The sequence below is a fragment of the Penaeus monodon genome, chromosome 3, assembly GCF_015228065.2.
Source record: "Penaeus monodon isolate SGIC_2016 chromosome 3, NSTDA_Pmon_1, whole genome shotgun sequence".
NCBI lineage: Eukaryota > Metazoa > Arthropoda > Malacostraca > Decapoda > Penaeidae > Penaeus > Penaeus monodon.
This window is the reverse complement of record NC_051388.1, coordinates 39,647,713-39,651,472: the sequence shown is the minus strand read 5'-3', so window position 1 is coordinate 39,651,472 and position 3,760 is coordinate 39,647,713. Positions and strand designations below refer to the sequence as shown.

The 3,760-nt window shown below is 36.0% G+C and overlaps 1 protein-coding gene across 1 annotated transcript in view; it reads right to left on the bottom strand.

Annotated features, from left to right (window-relative positions):
• Positions 1 to 2,617: 2,617 nt before the first annotated feature.
• The window catches only part of LOC119594552 (tetratricopeptide repeat protein 30A-like), a 15,714-nt gene continuing 14,571 nt past the window's right edge, over positions 2,618 to 3,760 (bottom strand). The window contains exons 13-14 of the mRNA XM_037943585.1: positions 3,715 to 3,760; positions 2,618 to 3,592 (exon numbers count right to left, since the gene is read on the bottom strand). The exon at positions 3,715 to 3,760 is cut by the window's right edge and continues 67 nt beyond it. Of these exons, the coding sequence (XP_037799513.1) occupies positions 3,462 to 3,592; positions 3,715 to 3,760 (177 nt within the window). The 3' untranslated portion in view covers positions 2,618 to 3,461. The remainder of the gene's footprint in view (positions 3,593 to 3,714) is intronic.

The window sequence follows — 3,760 nt, the reverse complement described above, 5'->3', positions numbered from 1 at the left end:
GCCAATTCATCCATCCCCGATTTCTCCTCCATCTAGTTCATCCTCTCAATTCACCCTTCAGCCAATTCACCCATCAAAACGTCCTCTTCAGCCAGTTCATTCCTCCTGCCAATTCACTCAACCTGATTTTCTCCTTAAGCCAGTTCACCCATCCTCCCTTCTCATTCTGTTAGGATAAGACAATGCTCAAAACCAATGTAAAAAGTAGTATATAGAGCACATTCTCTCCTTTCGTAGAGTCGGGCATCTTTCCTTGTGATAAAATGAAATTATTCTCTACATTCAGACCGTGAATCTCTGGCAAGGAAGTGAAGGGTGGAAAGTTAATTGGCACGCTCACAAAACACTGGCTGTCACATGATTCCCTTTAATTTCACTTTGTATCACTCATCGATTTTCTTTACGTTTTTCTGATTTTTACCTATTGTTTGTTCTGTGTCTTTGTCTCTCGAAACGCTTCCTTCGGTTTTACAGTTCTGTTAATTTATTGATGATTTACAGTTATATCTCTTCCCCAAATAAGAAAATCAAATAAGAAATACGTCAGCATAACGACTAAGCAAATGTACGTACTTATGGTTGAAAAAAAAAACGTTATACCCAAATTAGATTTATTGCATTTACCAAACAGGTATTACTGTATCTCAGAAGCAGGGGTTCATGATACCCATTGAAGCTAACAATCCCTTAGGGGACTAATGATGCCCTCGGCCAAAAATCAGCACAGCACCCTAAGACGGTGTATCTTTAGATATATGGAATATATATATCCACCGCCCCCCTCCCCACCCATCCCAAATAAACATGTAAATAGTATAATTATGCCAGCTTATTGGTTTAATTATAAATTATGCACGAAATGATGTATTCAACACATTATTGTCTTCATTGAGTATCCATAATATTGATTATGTTAATCTATCTGGTTGAAGCACTATTTCCTTGCATGAATATTATAAATGGAAAATATACTTGGAGAAATGTTACATGCATAACCATTATTTTTAAACAAAAAGACGTCACCAGTAGACATAATCAGGAAAAAGGCTACATGCATCCTCTACAAAAATCGAACAATTTGCTCATTTCAACAAGTAACACGATTGAAGCTGCATATTATTCAAGATATCTGATTTAATTTTCATCAGGTTATTCACGTTGTTGTATTTATTTTTGCCACCGTTTCCTCTAGGTGTGACTTTACTAGAGTAATGGCCAATGCTGCAAGAGGCCTTCTAAAAAACAACCCCTAAATCAAAATAAGTTTCTTGCAATTTGCTTTTGCTGACAACGAGAGCAGCTCAGCCTGCACGAGCATTATTGATAATACATTCCAGGCCTGCGGACTGAAGTACTGCATGGAGAAGCCGGAAAGACTTCAGACGAGGAAATGGAGAATCAGTGGGCGATGCCACTTACGTAGTAATGGACGACAATGACAATGAATCGATGAAACTTTAGGCGATACTTTCAAGGGTCGCCATAAAGCACTTTCTGTTACCGAATTCTCAAATGTTCGGACTTCCACATATTCAACAGGAACGATCGAGATCTTCCCGACCTTTTCAGAATATTTGTTCTTATATAATTGATTCTCCAGAACTTTCGCGCTCTGTGTGCTATGGAATCTGCTTCCAACCTACGATCAGATGTTGAGGGAGATCTTTTGCAACACCGCCTATTTTTAATGTTAAATTATATCTAACCATTGGGGAAATTACATCGTTCTTGTTACACGAGGGGGTGTACTTGAGGGGGTGAACAGCCATCTCCAGGTTCATAGAATGAGCATCTATCTTGAAGCTTGTGGACATGAAAGGGAAAACTTTTTTTTTTTTTGATGGACTTTCAGCAAGAGGAACTGGTCTTTGTGACAATATTAGATATAGGTAACAAGATGACTGCTTTGCACGCTCATCAGAAAAATAATATGATTATGAATTTTTACAGCATAAACCTTGTGGTTAGTCATTCAGCTGCCTCAGAGTAATAAGATTTTTTTACATCTTCACTTATATGACTGGTCATGTCAATGTGACCAAGGCACATATAAGGCATTTTCTACATTCAAGACATATCAACTTGTGGTTCTGAACTAAGAAATAAATATCCACACCACTAGGATAAGAAAGACTATGAAAAAGGGAATAAGCTAACATGAATTACATAAATATAGATACTTAAAGTCGGTTTCTTTAATGTATTGTTACTGAGATTCTTGGTTCTATAGGGATGTTGTGGCTCAAAAATATGTACAGCTCTTTATCTGGTATTCTAATATAAATGTAATTCTAAAGGTAAAAAAAAGTAAGCATGGTGTTCTAAAGGAAGATTTGGCCCAAGTATACATATGTTATTAAAGGAAGTACTGTTCACTTGAATGCCTATTAACCTTAAAAGTTGAATAGATAAGATTTTTTTGTTGTCCTCAAGATTTATAACTGGATTATAACTATAAAATGGACTGTGATCATACAGTGTTTATTGTTTAATGTGGGCACTTGAAAATTGTTTTTGCAGTTATATAAAAAGCAAGAAAATTTGATACAATTTTTATTATTTATGCTTTACATTATTCTTTGTTCTTTACATATTCTTTTAGTACAGTTTTTAATAATAATAATAATAATAATAATAATAATAATATGCAATACAATGTTCCTTACATTCACTTGAATGTGAGACCACCCTGACTTGTAGTGAGGAAAGTGCTAAGTACATTTCACTCCATAAAATTTAAAGAATGCAACAGCTAACTGTGAATACTAGTTGCACCAGTTAAAAGGAATAAAAGCTAATAAATGACTCATTCACCAGAAGAGTTCTTTTAAGCTTAAATATATGTTAAATTACACATTTCACTCTGATGAAGTATTCAAAATATATGTCAAAAATAGAATTCTGTGATTCTATAGCACACTGTTTTCCAGAGAAATTAAAAGGGAAGATGAGAGCAAAATTAATTTTGCTATACAATATCTGTTTGGGAATCCACCAAATGTAGAATTTATAGTGTGTGTGTGTGTGTGTGTGTGTGTGTGTGTGTGTGTGTGTGTGTGTGTGTGTGTGTGTGTGTGTGTGTGTGTGTGTGTGGGTGTGTGTGTGTGTGTGTGTGTGTGTGTGTGTGTGTGTGTGTGTGTGTGTGTGTGTGTGTGTGTGTGTGTGTGTGTGTGTGTGTGTGTGTGTGTGTGTAATTGATAAGGTATCACTGTGTATAAAGCACTAGGTGATCATATTATTATCACAAACTTTAAGGCTCCAAATACATAACTTAACCTACATAATGCCCTTTACTAAATCAATTAAATATTTTACAGTATCATAGGTATTTTTATTTACATTCTATATTTCTATATACACTCATCAGATCTTAAACAGAAGAGCCAATTAGTGAAATATCCCCAAGACTTTAATGCCTCATTAATGTTTTTCTCTCATTCTCACTTTCTTTTGCTCTTTCTTTACATCTGCTGGATCTGGAGCAGGAGAGCCTTGGCGAGCCTTGACTCATATGTGACAGTGTTCTTGCCTGGATGCATGGCCATCTCCTCCAGTGGCTGCTCGATCAGCGTCTTCACATTTCGCCCATAGACTGCCAAGATTGAGAGTGCATTAGGATTTGGGTTCTGGATCTAGGAGTTTCAAGTGTTAGTGTTAAGCAGACAAACAAAAACAAACAGATCTTTTTACACTCCACTCTAAAACAAAACCAACCTTCACAATGTTCCAAGAACTGTATGCACTCCTGGATGACTGAATC